Below are 20422 nucleotides of genomic sequence, written 5' to 3'. Positions count from 1 at the left end.
CTGTCAATTTTTTTATTTATTAAGAGGAATTTCCGATTACTTCTCTTCAGTCTTCTACTTCTAGGACCAGGTTATCATACGTTAATTATTCTTCTAAATTATGAAATGTGAACAGTGCTTATACACATACAGAAATGGCAAGGAATAAAAACGCAACACGTATAAACAGCACTTTATTTTTTATTCATTGCATATATCAACAGTATACACACATAAAAAGAAAAAAAAAGAAAAACTGTTGAATATGCGCTGTATTTTATGCATTTTTATTTTTTTTTAAAAATCATCTTAAAACATACAGTATTAGGTTTTTAGTCTGTGAATAGACCATGAACAAATGTTTCCTAAACCAGTACATAAAAGCTGTCTCCTGTCACGTTTCAGTCAGTCAGGTGAGGGTCATGTCATAACTTAGTCTCTGTTCTGTAGAAAGAGCACAATACAATTATGAAAACAGTTATCTCAATAAACGTCAATCAAAATCATCAACCAAGGACGACAAACAATAACTGACTGCAGAGAGAGGAGAAGAAAGCTCTGCTGTGGGGAACTCTGTCTTCTTCCCACTCTAGGATATATTTCACCAAAAATACATGAATTTTGGGCATTAAAGTGGACTATGTGTTGTGCCACTCCTGTTATTGCTCCTGGAAATGTATGAATAAATTGACAAATGGGTGTTACCATTCCCTTTGTCAAAGGGGTGTGTCCCTACACACTGACATATGCAAGGACACACCGCATTGAAGGTGAATGTGAACACCCAGTTGTCAATCATACAGTTCCAGGAGGAATAACTGAGGAACGGCACAGTGCAGTGTTCTAAAAGATGCTCCAGCACTGTTATTTCTTGGGGAATACAAGCATCTACTAAATACATTCACGTCAGGAGAGTTGACAGGTCTTCTTTTAAAGAGGTTATTCCTTGAAGCAAGGTGCTAATAAATGCAGAATTGTGGAAGTTTTCACCCCCAGATTCGAAGCTCGGCGTCCAGGTTTACACTTTTTACAAATTAGTACATGTAAGATGCAAATTTCAGAAACAAGACTTTGAACATTTAGTTACACTTTAAGATATCGTCTACCTTTTTAAACTTCTGAAATGTCATAGTGACATGTCAGAAGTTTTGATTGGTGGGGGTCCGAGCACTGAGACCCCAACCAATCGCTAAGACGAAGCAGCAGAAGTGCTCGTGTGAGCGCTCAGCCGCTTCGTTTCTGGAAAGCCGATGTAGCGGAGTACGGGCTCACAGACTTTCTATTGAGCCTGTACACCGCTACATTGATTTCCGGAAAAAGCCGAACTGAAACTAAGCGGCTCAGCGGTCACACGAACGCCTCTGCTGCATCGTTTTAGCAATTTGTGTGGGGGGGGGGGGTCCGAGCACTGAGACCCCCACCAATCAAAACTTCTGACACGTCAGAAGTTTGTTGAACGTTTAATTACCCTTAAGAGATTTTCCAAGATTCTTAGTATATGCCATCAATGTGTTACTGGTGATCTGAACCTCAGGGACCCCAATTATTAGCCTAATGTAGGGGTTATGGCACTTGGGAGTGCAGTCCGTGTTCTTGTGGCCAAGTCTGGTACAGCTGCTCATCCCATTCAGGTGAAGTGGCTTTACCAGACACAGCTGTATAAACAGGAGCAGCACAGTGTTATAAACTGCAGGGAAGGGGCTGCGGTGCAGGTACTGGGGGTCATTGGGTTAGGCCACCAAAGTTTGTTCCTGGCAATCCCCTTTAAAGTCTGGGCATACTGTACATGGGCTGGCATCTCACTGCAGCTGAATATCTTCCTCTCCAAGTCTTACTAACTGGACAAAATCCACTAAAGAACAAACACAGCTCAACTAGCTCTGCAGGTTACTACGTCCTGCACATGAGCCGCATATTAGGGGTATATACATCTCAAAAATGACTCAAATAATAAGTTATTACAGTAAAATAATCAATAACATCAGATCCGCTGTAATAAGTATCACACAGGCTGTCAGGTGATAATCTTTAAACTGTGCAAGTCCAGCCCCCCCCCCCCCCCTTACTTCCTGGTGGGATATATACAGGGTGGGCCATTTATATTGATACACCTAAATAGAATGGGAATGGTTGGTGATATTAACGTCCTGTTTGTGGCACATTAGTATATGGGAGGGGGGGAACTTTTCAAGCTGGGTGTTGACCATGGTGGCCATTTTGAAGTCGGCCATTTTGTATCCAACTTTAGTTTTTTCAATGGGAAGAGGGTCATGTGACACATTAAACTTATCGAGAATGTCACAAGAAAAACAATGGTGTGCTTGGTTTTAACGTTACTTTATTCTTTCATGAGTTATTTATGTCATTATGGGTGTCAGGTCCGAGCATTCCTAGATGAACAGTTTCCTGGAAAGTGGATTGGTCGTCGTGGCCCAGTTGAATGGCCCCCTAGGTCTCCCGATCTGACCCCCTTAGACTTTTATATTTGGGGTCATCTGAAGGCAATTGTCTATGCTGTGAAGATACGAGATGTGCAGCAACTGAAACTACGGATACTGGAAGCCTGTGCTAGCATTTCTTCTGTGGTGTTGCTATCAGTGTGTGAAGAGTGGGAGAAGAGGGTTGCATTGACAATCCAACACAATGGGGAGCACTTTGAACACATTTTATAAGTGGTCAGAAACTTGTAAATAACTCATGAAAGAATAAAGTAACGTTAAAACTAAGCACATCATTGTTTTTCTTGTGAAATTCTCGATAAGTTTGATGTGTCACATGACCCTCTTCCCATTGAAAAAACTAAAGTTGGATACAAAATGGCCGACTTCAAAATGGCCGCCATGGTCAACACCCAGCTTGAAAAGTTTCCCCCCTCCCATATACTAATGTGCCATAAACAGGAAGTTAATATCACCAACCATTCCCATTTTATTTAGGTGAATCCATATAAATGACCCACCCTGTAGATAAAAAATGAGATACATCTATAAGCTGTAAATACACATACAAACCGGAATACAAAGCTAAAATATACTCGTCTAGTGAGATATATAGAAAGCCCTGACGCACAATGATGAACTACAGTCCTTGTTGCAGGGGTCCAAAATATGGTGACCATAGCCTGCCGTGGGCCTCTGATTTTCTAGATAGGCACATAGGTTTCGAGAGAATTATTCTTCCCTAAAAGCACTGCTTCTAGGGGGAAAACCGGAGTCCCATAGAGGCACTACATGGTGGCACCTCTATGGAGTTAATGTGGCTCTGTGCATGAGCCGTGTCCATAAAGTTTATGAAAAGTCTGGATTCTCAGGTCAACTTTCAGATATAGGTGGATATCACATTTGCCTATCCATGTACTTATGAACAATAAGTCCCAAGATTAGCACTGTGAGACTAAACGTTATCGCAGAGATTCTGTTCTTCTAAAATAACAAAACCAAAAACACCACATTTTTATTTTTCCTGTGCAACCCCCTCCTGGCACGTATGAATTCTTACAGAATGGTCACATTGGTGACTTTAAGATGGGATTATAAACCTCTTCGCTACAATGACTGGTGCAGATTTTATATTACTAGCGGATTCTATTTCCATTTAGAGACAGATTCAGACTTGTTATGCTGCACCGAGCAGTCACACCTCCAGCTCACAAAGCTTCCATTGCGTTAGGTCAGAACGACAGGGAGAGGTGTGGGCGGAAAATAGGCTGATTACACCACAACTAAGAAGTCAGAAAAAAAGGTTGCCATACATTATATGGGAACGGTAAAACATTTTTACCCCGGTGTCTGTTTCATGGGGAGCATTTACCCCTGAAAAACCAAAATGATCCCAAACTCTCAAAGCAGTCATTCAATTTAGTGGTTTCTCAGCCATCTCTGCCTCCTCCACAGGTAACCGATGGTGGGTGGAAAGCACCGTAGTGCCCAGAATGGTTGCCAGTGTGTTCATCTAAATATACGGAAATTAACTAGACTTGTATGTAGTGTCATTAATGGGTGTTGATCTGCGGCTACTTATGTGGATAGAAAAGGTTCACTGAATATTCAGCCAGAAGACAAATAATTTCAGGAATTTCTCAGTGAACCGGCATACGGTGTGATCTTATTAATCCCATCACGTCATTTCTGCAAGCCTCACCGAGAAGGATGAAACAACATCTGGCCTCTCGATGCTCTTCTCGTACCCACAGTGTGAATCACAACAACCTGTCAGACGGAACGAAATGTGTTCTTGCTGCACCCCCATCAGTGTAAAGAGCATCGGAAAAACGGAGGCTACGCTGCAATAATAGCCAATAAGAAAACCTCATGCTGTTCTTGATGGTGTCTGGAGGAACAGCCAGAAGAATGCACTAGAATTGTATACCGCATAATCATGTATTCTGCTCAACCGGGATGTGTCGGAGTCTACCCTTTAAAAACTAATCAGAAAATAAAGAAGAGGAAAGAATGCGACGTACAGCCAATAATGTGCCAAGATAACGCAGAGCGCTAATAAGCAGGGGATCACAGAGATCTCTCCTCTCATTCAAGTCTGTCTGGCAAAAAAAAAAGGCAGCCGGTCTAATGTAATAAAGTCTATGTAATAAATACATTCATCAGACACAGAGACACACTTCTACAGCAGAAATAATTAAAATCAGTGCTCACTACAGCTAAAAATAGTTGCCCTGCGGCTAAAACACAGGCGGGTCAGAAATGGTGGGGAGCAGCGGAGCCACAAAAGGAGCAAAAAGTTAGGAATTAACTACAAAAGGTAAAGGGGTATTCCCATCCCATCTTAGAATGTTATGGGATATTGATACCATGACATTATGATCAGCGGGTGGGTCTGATCTTTGGGACAAACATTGATCCCATGTAACTAAGGGGCAGAAATCCTAGGGAGAGCAAACGGCTAGCGATCCTGTGACTCCTGTATTAGGCTCAGAAGCGGACAGCTTCACATTGGAAGGATTCTGACCCTCCTGGACTGGTCTGACTCTCTTCTGATATACATGTTTTTCTAAGTTCTACCAAATTATCACTAAGTTTAAACTCCATCTTAAAAAAATGTAAAGACCTCTGGGCCCCATGACTTGATACTCCGGGGCTAGCGCCTAGGACGCTACTTGTAGATCGAGTTTCTCGAAGATTGTAGGGGTGGCGGGATTGAACTGGCTGCTGGCTCTTCCTGTTGTCATGCCCCTGATGAGATGGCTATGTAGTGTTTGTTGTATCGAGTCTAAATTTGTGTGTCTGTACAAGTGTACCGTAAGGGTATGTTCACACGGAGGAAATTTTGCGGCAAAATTCTGCCTCGTATGCTTTTTTTGTTGTAATGTCAACAGGAGAGGGGAAGCTTCCTGCCGACGGCAAGAATAGTTCTGCAGCGGAATTTGCAGTGGGACCCGCCATGCAAAATTCCAGTGTGAACTAGCCCTAAGATCTTGACGGAAATGTGTTTCTTGCGTTTATAACTTTGTAGTCTTCCTATGAAACACCACATAGTTGCCCTGCTGCTGGATCACCCTTCTCCAGAGACTCACATGTTCTAGTGGAGCTGGACTCTCCGGGTAGATCAGCACGAGTTCAGGGCAGGTGGGGATTGTATGGTTGCTTTGGATTGTATTTCTATTCAAAATGGTTAATAAATAAAAAAAGGGGGGGGGGGGCAGAAATCCCTTCTGCTTTTTCCCTTTAAAGGGGTTTTCCAGTTACTGAAGAGCGTTTCCGTAACTGCCATTCACTTCTATGGGAGTTACGGAAACAGCGTAGTTCAGCGAGAACACAGAAAAGTAGAACAGGGTTTAGGGGGCCCCATTCTAGAGATGGGTGCAGGTCCCAGAGGTGGGACGCGCATCTATCTGACATTTATGGCATATCTGAATCTGAATTGAATAGGGTTGTGTTGCAGTTCCCTGCACAGTGGGTGGATGGGATCGTCCCTGTGCAGCAAAAACCTGTGAAGGAGCAGCAGCCCTGAGCTAGTCTGTAGACCCTTCATCCTGAAGTTTATCATGGGGTCCTTGCAGTTGGATCCCTCACCGATCAAGAAGCGATGGCATATCCTAAGCAATACGCCAACACTTCACATAGTGGGAAAAAATATCTTTCATTATGTTTTATATCTATGGAGCGCTAATATCTAGATTTAAAATCATTAACATTTTGCTTACTCATCACTAAAGGGGTATTTTCATCTTGTAAAGTGATGACAGGATATGCAATCTCTTTATGATCAATGGGGGTCTGAGCTCTGGGAGAATAAATGTGAATTGAACTGTAGTTACCGCACAGCAGAGCCCCGGCCACCACTGTTCAGGGAACTGCAGCACAGATACATTTAAGTGAATGGGGCCGGTTACAGTTCCCTGCACAGCTGGGTGGACAGTAGCAGCGCTCCGCAGGGAAAATTTAGAAGGGGGTGAAGCACTAAATTAGCAATACGGCCCCTTCATTCTCACAATTAATATGTCACCACTTTATAAGACGGGAATACCCCTTTAAAACAGAGTATGGTCAATAAGGTCTAATATTCCTCAAATATTAAGGGGTTAAGCACAAAGCACTCATTTGCACAGTACTAATGATGCAATATTAGTATATGCCAAGTCTGCAAATTACCGCAATCCACAAACACAATGTTATCATGTAGCTAGAAAGGAGGCCAACGCTCTGCACGGCGAGGCACTGACCGTAAATTACTGCCCAGAAAGTAGCAAGCGACCTGTAAGAGCTGAGACATTGATAAACGCAGGTAGGCGAGGGGCCTCCGAAGATGGCAATCTACTAATTAGGGTACAATGTTGAGAATCGGAACATGACACTACATTTTCAACCTGCAAGCCGGGCAAACAAATGCTTCAAATTACTGGCTGGTAACAAGTGCCCAGGAGGAAATGCCAGCAATGTAAAATAATTCTGCCAAGCTGAAGCCATGAGCATAAACTACTGAGTGTATGAGAGGGCCGCACGGGAGCTGAAGCTCTGCGAACAGGAGGCCTGCAATTGTTTACTTTTCGGAAGGACAGAAATAAAGATGTTCTCGCTATTCCTAATGTCACAGTCACAGCACTAGCACATCACGCAGTACACAATAATCAATATTTAACGGGGTTTCTATGGTTAAGTGTGTAAGGCAGAAAAAAAAAAAAAGGAAAAGACTAATATAAACATTCCCCATTTCATTTCTAGTATGCAATGTGTTTTTATATGGAAAGGAAGTGTACTCACCAAATTTTGGTTTTTGGCAAGTACATGCACAGTAGCGCTCCCCCCCCAATTAGTTTATGGCTCATTGATTTGATATGACAAATGTCAGATTGGTTTGGGACTCCCCACATATCTAGATCCCCATTCGTGGCAGTTAGGTGGCCATGAAAAGGAAACATGCGATCCCTTGACGGTTTCGGTCTCTCCCGTTCACTATAATGGATCTCCCCGGTGAGGATAGGGAACTGGAATCAAGGTGTCCCCTAGGTCGTGCATAAACGAATCAAATCATTTATGGCATTTCCATCTGATGTGCCATATATGTCTGACAGGATACCTCTTTAAAGGGGTTTTCTGGTCATGGGGCGTTTTTTTTTTTTATAGAGGACGTATAAACAGGATAGGTTATATGATCGGTGGGGGTCCGACACCCAGACCCCGCAACGACCGGTTGTTCAGGCTGCCTCCGGCACCGGGAGTTATACAGTGTTCGGAGCTGGAAGCAGAAGGCTCCCGGTCACTGTATCGGGCCACGCTGCAGTACTGCTCCTATTCAATTAAAGAGCAGAGCTGCAGTAACCCAGCATGGCCGCTATACAGTGATCGGAGCCATCTGCTTCCAGCTATGAACACGGTATAGCTCCCGATGCCTGAATTGCTGATTGGTGCGTGGTCCGGGTGTTGGACCCCCACCGATCATATAATGAAAACCTGCCCCATGACCAGAAAACCCCTTTGATCCTTGATTTCCCAATAGCATAGATTGATGTTCTGCACACAGTATACCAGTATCCAAGTAAAATGCATGCCATCAAGCAATACCGTCACCATATCTATGGATTCCCTTCTTCTAAAGAAATACCGTTATATATACCCATAATAACAATGCATACTGTATGGGATTTACAGGTCCAAGAGAGGTGGGGTAGGTTGACAAATTGATTTCTACGGAAGGAGCTCCGCAGAGAGCCACAAGCAAGTATATGCACTAACAATGTACAGCACAAAGAGTGAAGAGTATGTGCTTCAACCTGCCAAAGGCTATTTCTTACTGGTTTAGTACTATATAGAATATAAAAGCTTTAACATGTGGCAGAGAGGTGATGGATGAATGAAAATGGGCCATTAGAACCGCATACAAGGGGAGCCGAGCTCTTCATCCTAAATATTTACTAATAAAAGTAGTAGTAAAATGGTCACCTCTTCTGCCACATATTATTATTCCATTATTGAAAGCACTAGATTTAATCACAATGAATCTGGCCTGGAGTCAGTTACTATGGAGCGAGGGCATACGGCTCCAGAATGGGCACTATGGTACTTACCTGAGATTTTTTTTATTTCAGTATGTTCTTTGTCTCTTATTGGACTCATCTTTTGGAGAATCTGCTTGCATGACTTTCAGCTTCACGCCGTTAACCATCTTGCCATGTAGAGCAGTTATGGCCTCATTCGCACTGAACACTTCTGCATATCTAGCATAGCCAACGTTTTTCCCCGGAACAATGTAAACCTCTATCAGATTCCCAAAACGACTGCAACAGAGAAAAATAATTATTATTCCCTTTAGCAAAGAGCAATGATAACATATAGTCTTAAAGGGAAGGTGTCATGAATTTTATTATTTTTTTTATCATATTTATTTTATGATATTAACATAAATTTTATTTATTTATATTCTCGTGTTCTACTTTTTACTTTCTTCTTACTTTTACTTCTCTATGGGGGCTGCCATATTTTTTTAATCTCTGTATGTGTAGATTAACAACACATACAGAGATGGAATACGGCACATACAACCCCATAGAGAATGCGAACGGGAGCCATTCTCTGAAGCGTACGCCGTCTGTGTGGGAACGGGGCATGCGCCGCTCCCACACAGACCAAAACGAAGCTCATTCGCAGATCGAAATCCGGCACCATTTTCATGTGGACTGGAAGCCGCTGTCAGACAGTAAGATGACGACTTCCGGCCGCGGCTTCCGGCCATATGTTCAACGAAGCGAAGGCGCAAGGAATAGGAGCGGAGGCGGCAGGAGCAGGTAATTTATGTTCGTGTATGTGATGTGTGTATTATGTTTGTGTTATGCTGTCTGCTGAGCACTGTATTTAATCCTCCTACACTGTGAAGTCGCTCAGAAAATGGCGGCACACAGTGTAGGAGGTTTGAAGATTCAAACCCCTCCTTCTCCTGGCACTAGCCAGGATAAGGGAGGGGGGATTGTGTGAGGACACTAGAGCGAGTGTGTCTACCCCAAATTTGCAGCATAAAGCAATGACCACAGTGACCATGCTGCAATTTTGGGAACTGCTCCCTCTAGTGGCCAGCACATGGAAATGTTATAAATTAGAATCTAATTTATAATATTTCCTGACTTGTGAAAAAAATGAAAACAATGTGTAATCACTTAAACAATAATTGTTTCACTAAAAAAAAAAAAAAAGTAAAAAAAAAAAATTCTAGTGACATTCCCTTTAAAGAGAACCTTTCACCTCCCCATACCCTCAGGGTATGTTCACATGCAAACGCAAAATAAGTCTGAAAATACGGAGCTGTTTTCAGGCGAAAACAGCTCCTGATTTTCAGACATTTTTGCAAGTACTCGCGTTTTTCGCGGCGTCCATTACGGACGCAAGTGGAGCTGTTTTTCAATGGAGTCAATGAAAAACGGTTCCAAATACGTCCAAAGAAGCGTGCATATTTTTACGCACCGTCTTGACAGCGACGCGTAAAATGACACCTCGTCTGAACAGAACATCGTAAGATCCATTGCAGGCAATGGGTAGATGTTTGCAGACGTAATGGAGCCGTTTTTTCAAGCGTAATTCAAAGCGTAAAACGCCTGAATTACGTCTGAAAATAGGTTGTGTGAACATACCCTTAGCGCTCAACTAGTCTATGTGTGAATAACATCCACAAAGGAAAGCAGCTACTATAAAGCTCCTCTCGTATTCCGCTGCCAGCTTCTGTCCTGATGAAATCACTGATGTAATGCTGCAGAAATTGTGAACATGTGCAGAAAAATGAGTGAAGCAAAGCCCTGGATCTGACTACACATACATGCAAAAAAGCAAGCAAACACTATGCGAGTATTGGATTCCCTAATCCTTGCATAAAAGTCAGTAACAGGTAGTATTGCGGACAGTGAGCCATACCAGAATACATCCTCCATCACATCCACGCTTAATGGGTGGGGGTTGAAGACGATGAACAGTCTCTCCTTGCAGTGTGCATCACTGGGCACCTTCTTTTTGTATGCTGGAATTGTAGCGTCTGTCTGAAGCGGAGAGGCAACGGGGGAGGTATACGCTCGATCATAGGTCTGCAGACAAAACAGATACACCATGAAAACCCCACTGAATACTGAAACACTAAGCAACCATGTCAAACCGGGAAAGGAAAAAACGAAAAATGTGCTTCAAACACTTTAACCCTATAGAGATGCACGCCCATCAACCAGTGAAGGTGACCACAAGGAACCGCGTCGGTTTCAGCAGATCAAAGTGATCGCCTTCATACAACAAAATGCTGGTGTCAGACTATTCCCACACAGCGGAAGATGGTGGTAGAGTCCCCAGTGCGGGAGCAGGGAGTACAAGGGGACTGCTTTTTCTTTTATTTATTCTTACTGTATACGTTGGGTTTTTATAGCGGTAGATGACCAGCAGGAGGGACCCGTTTTTCCTGAAAGGGTTTGGCCTCAGACTAATAAATGTTGCTCACTTGTCGTTTGTTAATACCACCTCTGCATTAAATATAGCTGGTTTTCTTCAAGAGCACTGTGGGTGCAGTAAATCTTGCCCCTTATGCACTTACACCACGAGTGTTTCCATGCATGGGCAGGCACGGAAATCTATGGAGGATGTAAATATGTGACTCCTACTTCCATGATGCAGAAGGTACAAGCAGCAGAAAAAACTGATTTAAAGGGCTATGCCCCCTCTTGGACATTTATGGCATATCCACAGGAAAGCCCATAAACATCTGATAGATGCGGGTCCCATCTCTGGAACCCACAGCTACCATGTAAATGGGGGGTCCCCTGACCCGGTCCCCATCTTGTAGGTGGCCGCATCCATGTGGAGTCTCAATGGAGGGGTGGCGGGATTACAGCAACAGCCGAGCTCCCCTGTGGATAGGCCATAAATGTCAGAGATGGGAATACCCCTTAAAATCAGAGATGAGATAAACAAATAGCAAGACTACTTCTTTCATGACAGGTGAGCAGCATTTATTAGAAACTGGTTTTGCCTTTTGTTACATAAAGAAAATTTATTTTTTTTACAAATGTGGGTAAAAACCAGTGTGAGGTATTTTAGTGGAAAGGATTACATAACCAATACTTTATATACAGCAGTTCTGTATTGCACCTCCCATACAGCGAGGAAAAGCTCGGCATATTCTGAAGTGTTTGGACTTCTGCATTGCTTTATTATACAGGAGATACAAGTCACCATCTAATAGCACGCCTCGCATGCCTTGTGTGTTTACTGCAGTCACCATCTAATAGCACGCCTCGCATGCCTTGTGTTTACTGCAGTCACCATCTAATAGCACGCCTCGCATGCCTTATGTGTATACTGCAGTCACCATCTAATAGCACGCCTCGCATGCCTTGTGTATACTGCAGTCACCATCTAATAGCACGCCTCGCATGCCTTGTGTGTATACTGCAGTCACCATCTAATAGCACGCCTCGCATGCCTTATGTGTATACTGCAGTCACCATCTAATAGCACGCCTCGCATGCCTTATGTGTATACTGCAGTCACCATCTAATAGCACGCCTCGCATGCCTTATGTGTATACTGCAGTCACCATCTAATAGCACGCCTCGCATGCCTTATGTGTATACTGCAGTCACCATCTAATAGCACGCCTCGCATGCCTTATGTGTATACTGCAGTCACCATCTAATAGCACGCCTCGCATGCCTTATGTGTATACTGCAGTCACCATCTAATAGCACGCCTCGCATGCCTTATGTGTATACAGCAGTCACCATCTAATAGCACGCCTCGCATGCCTTATGTGTATACTGCAGTCACCATCTAATAGCACGCCTCGCATGCCTTGTGTATACTGCAGTCACCATCTAATAGCACGCCTCGCATGCCTTATGTGTATACTGCAGTCACCATCTAATAGCACGCCTCGCATGCCTTGTGTATACTGCAGTCACCATCTAATAGCACGCCTCGCATGCCTTATGTGTATACTGCAGTCACCATCTAATAGCACGCCTCGCATGCCTTATGTGTTTACTGCAGTCACCATCTAATAGCACGCCTCGCATGCCTTGTGTGTATACTGCAGTCACCATCTAATAGCACACCTCGCATGCCTTATGTGTATACTGCAGTCACCATCTAATAGCACGCCTCGCATGCCTTGTGTATACTGCAGTCACCATCTAATAGCACGCCTCGCATGCCTTGTGTTTACTGCAGTCACCATCTAATAGCACGCCTCGCATGCCTTGTGTATACTGCAGTCACCATCTAATAGCACGCCTCGCATGCCTTATGTGTATACAGCAGTCACCATCTAATAGCACGCCTCGCATGCCTTGTGTGTTTACTGCAGTCACCATCTAATAGCACGCCTCGCATGCCTTGTGTATACTGCAGTCACCATCTAATAGCACGCCTCACATGCCTTATGTGTATACAGCAGTCACCATCTAATAGCACGCCTCGCATGCCTTATGTGTATACAGCAGTCACCATCTAATAGCACGACTCGCATGCCTTATGTGTATACTGCAGTCACCATCTAATAGCACGCCTCGCATGCCTTATGTGTATACTGCAGTCACCATCTAATAGCACGCCTCGCATGCCTTATGTGTTTACTGCAGTCACCATCTAATAGCACGCCTCGCATGCCTTATGTGTATACTGCAGTCACCATCTAATAGCACGCCTCGCATGCCTTATGTGTATACTGCAGTCACCATCTAATAGCACACCTCGCATGCCTTGTGTATACTGCAGTCACCATCTAATAGCACACCTCGCATGCCTTATGTGTATACTGCAGTCACCATCTAATAGCACGCCTCGCATGCCTTGTGTATACTGCAGTCACCATCTAATAGCACGCCTCGCATGCCTTGTGTATACTGCAGTCACCATCTAATAGCACGCCTCGCATGCCTTATGTGTATACTGCAGTCACCATCTAAGAGCACGCCTCGCATGCCTTGTGTGTTTACTGCAGTCACCATCTAATAGCACGCCTCGCATGCCTTATGTGTATACTGCAGTCACCATCTAATAGCACGCCTCGCATGCCTTATGTGTATACTGCAGTCACCATCTAATAGCACGCCTCACATGCCTTGTGTATACTGCAGTCACCATCTAATAGCACGCCTCGCATGCCTTATGTGTATACTGCAGTCACCATCTAATAGCATGCCTTGTGTATACTGCAGTCACCATCTAATAGCACGCCTCGCATGCCTTGTGTGTTTACTGCAGTCACCATCTAATAGCACGCCTCGCATGCCTTGTGTATACTGCAGTCACCATCTAATAGCACGCCTCGCATGCCTTATGTGTATACTGCAGTCACCATCTAATAGCACGCCTCTCATGCCTTATGTGTATACTGCAGTCACCATCTAATAGCACGCCTCACATGCCTTGTGTATACTGCAGTCACCATCTAATAGCACGCCTCGCATGCCTTATGTGTTTACTGCAGTCACCATCTAATAGCACGCCTCGCATGCCTTGTGTATACTGCAGTCACCATCTAATAGCACGCCTCGCATGCCTTATGTGTATACAGCAGTCACCATCTAATAGCACGCCTCGCATGCCTTATGTGTATACAGCAGTCACCATCTAATAGCACGCCTCGCATGCCTTGTGTATACTGCAGTCACCATCTAATAGCACGCCTCGCATGCCTTGTGTATACTGCAGTCACCATCTAATAGCACGCCTCGCATGCCTTGTGTGTTTACTGCAGTCACCATCTAATAGCACGCCTCTCATGCCTTATGTGTATACTGCAGTCACCATCTAATAGCACGCCTCACATGCCTTGTGTATACTGCAGTCACCATCTAATAGCACGCCTCGCATGCCTTATGTGTATACTGCAGTCACCATCTAATAGCACGCCTCGCATGCCTTGTGTATACTGCAGTCACCATCTAATAGCACGCCTCGCATGCCTTGTGTATACTGCAGTCACCATCTAATAGCACACCTCGCATGCCTTGTGTATACTGCAGTCACCATCTAATAGCACGCCTCGCATGCCTTGTGTATACTGCAGTCACCATCTAATAGCACGCCTCGCATGCCTTATGTGTATACTGCAGTCACCATCTAATAGCACGCCTCGCATGCCTTATGTGTATACTGCAGTCACCATCTAATAGCACACCTCGCATGCCTTGTGTATACTACAGTCACCATCTAATAGCACACCTCGCATGCCTTGTGTATACTACAGTCACCATCTAATAGCACACCTCGCATGCCTTATGTGTATACTGCAGTCACCATCTAATAGCACGCCTCGCATGCCTTGTGTGTTTACTGCAGTCACCATCTAATAGCACGCCTCGCATGCCTTGTGTTTACTGCAGTCACCATCTAATAGCACGCCTCGCATGCCTTATGTGTATACTGCAGTCACCATCTAATAGCACGCCTCGCATGCCTTATGTGTATACTGCAGTCACCATCTAATAGCACGCCTCACATGCCTTATGTGTATACTGCAGTCACCATCTAATAGCACGCCTCGCATGCCTTATGTGTATACTGCAGTCACCATCTAATAGCACGCCTCGCATGCCTTATGTGTATACTGCAGTCACCATCTAATAGCACGCCTCGCATGCCTTATGTGTATACTGCAGTCACCATCTAATAGCACGCCTCGCATGCCTTGTGTATACTGCAGTCACCATCTAATAGCACGCCTCGCATGCCTTATGTGTATACAGCAGTCACCATCTAATAGCACGCCTCGCATGCCTTATGTGTATACTGCAGTCACCATCTAATAGAACGCCTCGCATGCCTTGTGTATACTGCAGTCACCATCTAATAGCACGCCTCGCATGCCTTATGTGTATACTGCAGTCACCATCTAATAGCACGCCTCGCATGCCTTGTGTATACTGCAGTCACCATCTAATAGCACGCCTCGCATGCCTTGTGTATACTGCAGTCACCATCTAATAGCACGCCTCGCATGCCTTGTGTTTACTGCAGTCACCATCTAATAGCACGCCTCGCATGCCTTGTGTATACTGCAGTCACCATCTAATAGCACACCTCGCATGCCTTATGTGTATACAGCAGTCACCATCTAATAGCACGCCTCGCATGCCTTATGTGTATACAGCAGTCACCATCTAATAGCACGCCTCGCATGCCTTGTGTGTTTACTGCAGTCACCATCTAATAGCACGCCTCGCATGCCTTGTGTATACTGCAGTCACCATCTAATAGCACGCCTCACATGCCTTATGTGTATACAGCAGTCACCATCTAATAGCACGCCTCGCATGCCTTATGTGTATACAGCAGTCACCATCTAATAGCACGACTCGCATGCCTTATGTGTATACTGCAGTCACCATCTAATAGCACGCCTCGCATGCCTTATGTGTATACTGCAGTCACCATCTAATAGCACGCCTCGCATGCCTTGTGTATACTGCAGTCACCATCTAATAGCACGCCTCGCATGCCTTATGTGTATACTGCAGTCACCATCTAATAGCACGCCTCGCATGCCTTGTGTATACTACAGTCACCATCTAATAGCACGCCTCGCATGCCTTATGTGTTTACTGCAGTCACCATCTAATAGCACGCCTCGCATGCCTTATGTGTATACTGCAGTCACCATCTAATAGCACGCCTCGCATGCCTTATGTGTATACTGCAGTCACCATCTAATAGCACACCTCGCATGCCTTATGTGTTTACTGCAGTCACCATCTAATAGCACGCCTCGCATGCCTTATGTGTATACTGCAGTCACCATCTAATAGCACGCCTCGCATGCCTTATGTGTATACTGCAGTCACCATCTAATAGCACGCCTCGCATGCCTTATGTGTATACTGCAGTCACCATCTAATAGCACGCCTCGCATGCCTTATGTGTATACAGCAGTCACCATCTAATAGCACGACTCGCATGCCTTGTGTATACTGCAGTCACCATCTAATAGCACGCCTCGCATGCCTTATGTGTATACTGCAGTCACCATCTAATAGCACGCCTCGCATGCCTTGTGTATACTGCAGTCACCATCTAATAGCACGCCTCGCATGCCTTGTGTATACTGCAGTCACCATCTAATAGCACGCCTCGCATGCCTTGTGTTTACTGCAGTCACCATCTAATAGCACGCCTCGCATGCCTTGTGTATACTGCAGTCACCATCTAATAGCACGCCTCGCATGCCTTGTGTATACTGCAGTCACCATCTAATAGCACGCCTCACATGCCTTGTGTATACTGCAGTCACCATCTAATAGCACGCCTCGCATGCCTTATGTGTATACTGCAGTCACCATCTAATAGCATGCCTTGTGTATACTGCAGTCACCATCTAATAGCACGCCTCGCATGCCTTGTGTATACTGCAGTCACCATCTAATAGCACACCTCGCATGCCTTGTGTATACTGCAGTCACCATCTAATAGCACGCCTCGCATGCCTTGTGTATACTGCAGTCACCATCTAATAGCACGCCTCATGTGTATACTGCAGTCACCATCTAATAGCACGCCTCGCATGCCTTATGTGTATACTGCAGTCACCATCTAATAGCATGCCTCGCATGCCTTATGTGTATACTGCAGTCACCATCTAATAGCATGCCTTGTGTATACTGCAGTCACCATCTAATAGCACGCCTCGCATGCCTTGTGTATACTGCAGTCACCATCTAATAGCACACCTCGCATGCCTTGTGTATACTGCAGTCACCATCTAATAGCACGCCTCGCATGCCTTGTGTATACTGCAGTCACCATCTAATAGCACGCCTCATGTGTATACTGCAGTCACCATCTAATAGCACGCCTCGCATGCCTTATGTGTATACTGCAGTCACCATCTAATAGCACGCCTCGCATGCCTTATGTGTATACTGCAGTCACCATCTAATAGCACGCCTCGCATGCCTTGTGTATACTGCAGTCACCATCTAATAGCACGCCTCGCATGCCTTGTGTATACTGCAGTCACCATCTAATAGCACGCCTCGCATGCCTTGTGTGTTTACTGCAGTCACCATCTAATAGCACGCCTCGCATGCCTTATGTGTATACTGCAGTCACCATCTAATAGCACGCCTCGCATGCCTTATGTGTATACTGCAGTCACCATCTAATAGCACGCCTCGCATGCCTTATGTGTATACTGCAGTCACCATCTAATAGCACGCCTCGCATGCCTTATGTGTATACTGCAGTCACCATCTAATAGCACGCCTCGCATGCCTTATGTGTATACAGCAGTCACCATCTAATAGCACGCCTCGCATGCCTTATGTGTATACTGCAGTCACCATCTAATAGCACGCCTCGCATGCCTTATGTGTATACTGCAGTCACCATCTAATAGCACGCCTCGCATGCCTTATGTGTATACAGCAGTCACCATCTAATAGCACGCCTCGCATGCCTTATGTGTATACTGCAGTCACCATCTAATAGCACGCCTCGCATGCCTTATGTGTATACTGCAGTCACCATCTAATAGCACGCCTCACATGCCTTATGTGTATACTGCAGTCACCATCTAATAGCACACCTCGCATGCCTTGTGTATACTGCAGTCACCATCTAATAGCACACCTCGCATGCCTTATGTGTATACTGCAGTCACCATCTAATAGCACGCCTCGCATGCCTTATGTGTATACTGCAGTCACCATCTAATAGCACGCCTCGCATGCCTTATGTGTATACTGCAGTCACCATCTAATAGCACGCCTCGCATGCCTTATGTGTATACTGCAGTCACCATCTAATAGCACGCCTCGCATGCCTTATGTGTATACTGCAGTCACCATCTAATAGCACGCCTCGCATGCCTTGTGTGTTTACGGCAGTCACCATCTAATAGCACGCCTCGCATGCCTTATGTGTATACTGCAGTCACCATCTAATAGCACGCCTCGCATGCCTTGTGTGTTTACTGCAGTCACCATCTAATAGCACGCCTCGCATGCCTTGTGTATACTGCAGTCACCATCTAATAGCACGCCTCGCATGCCTTATGTGTATACTGCAGTCACCATCTAATAGCACGCCTCTCATGCCTTATGTGTATACTGCAGTCACCATCTAATAGCACGCCTCACATGCCTTGTGTATACTGCAGTCACCATCTAATAGCACGCCTCGCATGCCTTATGTGTTTACTGCAGTCACCATCTAATAGCACGCCTCGCATGCCTTGTGTATACTGCAGTCACCATCTAATAGCACGCCTCGCATGCCTTATGTGTATACAGCAGTCACCATCTAATAGCACGCCTCGCATGCCTTGTGTGTTTACTGCAGTCACCATCTAATAGCACGCCTCGCATGCCTTGTGTATACTGCAGTCACCATCTAATAGCACGCCTCGCATGCCTTGTGTATACTGCAGTCACCATCTAATAGCACGCCTCGCATGCCTTGTGTGTTTACTGCAGTCACCATCTAATAGCACGCCTCTCATGCCTTATGTGTATACTGCAGTCACCATCTAATAGCACGCCTCACATGCCTTGTGTATACTGCAGTCACCATCTAATAGCACGCCTCGCATGCCTTATGTGTATACTGCAGTCACCATCTAATAGCACGCCTCGCATGCCTTGTGTATACTGCAGTCACCATCTAATAGCACGCCTCGCATGCCTTATGTGTATACTGCAGTCACCATCTAATAGCACACCTCGCATGCCTTGTGTATACTGCAGTCACCATCTAATAGCACACCTCGCATGCCTTATGTGTATACTGCAGTCACCATCTAATAGCACGCCTCGCATGCCTTATGTGTATACTGCAGTCACCATCTAATAGCACGCCTCGCATGCCTTGTGTATACTGCAGTCACCATCTAATAGCACGCCTCGCATGCCTTATGTGTATACTGCAGTCACCATCTAATAGCACGCCTCGCATGCCTTATGTGTATACTGCAGTCACCATCTAATAGCACGCCTCGCATGCCTTGTGTATACTGCAGTCACCATCTAATAGCACGCCTCGCATGCCTTATGTGTATACTGCAGTCACCATCTAATAGCACACCTCGCATGCCTTGTGTATACTACAGTCACCATCTAATAGCACACCTCGCATGCCTTGTGTATACTACAGTCACCATCTAATAGCACACCTCGCATGCCTTATGTGTATACTGCAGTCACCATCTAATAGCACGCCTCTCATGCCTTGTGTATACTGCAGTCACCATCTAATAGCACGCCTCACATGCCTTGTGTGTTTACTGCAGTCACCATCTAATAGCACACCTCGCATGCCTTATGTGTATACAGCAGTCACCATCTAATAGCACGCCTCGCATGCCTTGTGTGTTTACTGCAGTCACCATCTAATAGCACGCCTCGCATGCCTTATGTGTATACAGCAGTCACCATCTAATAGCACACCTCGCATGCCTTATGTGTATACTGCAGTCACCATCTAATAGCACGCCTCGCATGCCTTATGTGTATACTGCAGTCACCATCTAATAGCACGCCTCGCATGCCTTGTGTGTATACTGCAGTCACCATCTAATAGCACGCCTCGCATGCCTTGTGTGTATACTGCAGTCACCATCTAATAGCACGCCTCGCATGCCTTATGTGTATACTGCAGTCACCATCTAATAGCACGCCTCGCATGCCTTATGTGTATACTGCAGTCACCATCTAATAGCACGCCTCGCATGCCTTATGTGTATACTGCAGTCACCATCTAATAGCACGCCTCGCATGCCTTATGTGTATACTGCAGTCACCATCTAATAGCACGCCTCGCATGCCTTATGTGTATACTGCAGTCACCATCTAATAGCACGCCTCGCATGCCTTGTGTATACAGCAGTCACCATCTAATAGCACACCTCGCATGCCTTATGTGTATACTGCAGTCACCATCTAATAGCACGCCTCGCATGCCTTGTGTATACTGCAGTCACCATCTAATAGCACGCCTCGCATGCCTTATGTGTATACTGCAGTCACCAT

The 20422-nt window shown here is 45.2% G+C and overlaps 1 protein-coding gene across 3 annotated transcripts in view; it reads right to left on the bottom strand.

The window, feature by feature from the left end:
- Window positions 1-164: 164 nt before the first annotated feature.
- RBM45 (RNA binding motif protein 45) overlaps window positions 165-20422 on the bottom strand; it is a 32829-nt gene continuing 12571 nt past the window's right edge. For all 3 annotated transcript variants that reach the window (XM_075829515.1, XM_075829513.1, XM_075829514.1), the window contains exons 8-10: window positions 10332-10498; window positions 8501-8710; window positions 165-423 (exon numbers count right to left, since the gene is read on the bottom strand). In XM_075829515.1, coding sequence (XP_075685630.1) covers window positions 8518-8710; window positions 10332-10498 — 360 coding nt within the window. In that variant the 3' untranslated portion in view covers window positions 165-423; window positions 8501-8517. The remainder of the gene's footprint in view (window positions 424-8500; window positions 8711-10331; window positions 10499-20422) is intronic.

The sequence above is a fragment of the Rhinoderma darwinii genome, chromosome 6, assembly GCF_050947455.1.
Source record: "Rhinoderma darwinii isolate aRhiDar2 chromosome 6, aRhiDar2.hap1, whole genome shotgun sequence".
In the NCBI taxonomy this organism is placed as follows: Eukaryota; Metazoa; Chordata; class Amphibia; order Anura; family Rhinodermatidae; genus Rhinoderma; species Rhinoderma darwinii.
Note: the sequence above shows the minus strand (reverse complement) of the source record. Positions and strands in the feature narration are given on the sequence as shown.